At 47.6% G+C, this 916-nt stretch overlaps 1 protein-coding gene across 1 annotated transcript in view; it reads left to right on the plus strand.

The window, feature by feature from the left end:
* SLC44A2 (solute carrier family 44 member 2) overlaps window positions 1–916 on the plus strand; it is a gene marked incomplete at both ends in the record, with an annotated part of 31,440 nt that overhangs the window by 21,517 nt on the left and 9,007 nt on the right. Inside the window, one exon of the mRNA XM_008053285.1 lies at window positions 171–219. Within this exon, the coding sequence (XP_008051476.1) occupies window positions 171–219 (49 nt within the window). The remainder of the gene's footprint in view (window positions 1–170; window positions 220–916) is intronic.

Raw genomic sequence — 916 nt, forward strand, 5'->3', positions numbered from 1 at the left:
GGGTGGCCCTCAGGTGATCGCTCCGGTCTCGCTTCGGGACGCCTCTTTGCTCCCAGCCTGGGCCACACGCGCTGGGAGTGAGCTTGGTCGCCTCCAGGAGGGGCACCTCCCAGGCCCTTTTGGGTGCAGGCCCCCTCCGGCCCACCCAGCTGCTTCTTACTGACTTTCAGGAACGCCCCAGAAGTATGACCCCACCTTCAAAGGACCCATTTACAACAGGTAAGGGCTCTGGGGTTTGGTTGGGGGGTGGTCGCCCTGCTCATGGTGCGCAAGCCCCTCCTTTGAGACCCTCCCCATCTGTTCTCCAACAGACTGGTGATAGGTGTTTGCCACTTGACAATAAGAAAGTAATTCCACTCGTATACGAAGAGTCTTTACACATAAGTTTTAAAAACAGGCAAAAGACTGGAACAGTTCTTTAAAGCAAGAAGTACTGTGGACAACGAACGTATGTGAAGGAAAGGATTGTATTTTAAAACATAACCAAATAGAATTTCCTCCTCAGAGATTAGCAGAGATTTTAAAAGGTGGACATATTCTGCTCTGAAACTAATCGATGCAGGGTTTTTTGGGGAGGGAATATGGAAATAAGAAATTTTCTACTTTTTAAAAATTGTGACAGGGTCTTGCTATGTTGTCCAGGCTAGTCTCAAACTCCTGGGCTTTAGCTATCCTCCCACCTTGGTCTCTGAGTAGCAGAGGCTACAGGGACATGCTGTTGTGCCTGGTTGAAGTTTTCTTAATGTGCATCACTTTGTTCCAAAAATTATAATTTTAGGTGAACGTTTTCCCAATAAACTGTACGAGCAAAAAATGTATGATATTGCTGCCATTTTTTGAAATGGCAAAAATAGCTGGACTCGGTGGCTCAGCCTGTAATCCCGCACCTTTGGAAGGCTGAGGTGAGTGGATTGCC

Source organism: Carlito syrichta, unplaced genomic scaffold, assembly GCF_000164805.1.
Source record: "Carlito syrichta isolate Samal-C Ts95f unplaced genomic scaffold, Tarsius_syrichta-2.0.1 Scaffold288022, whole genome shotgun sequence".
Classification (NCBI taxonomy): Eukaryota; Metazoa; Chordata; class Mammalia; order Primates; family Tarsiidae; genus Carlito; species Carlito syrichta.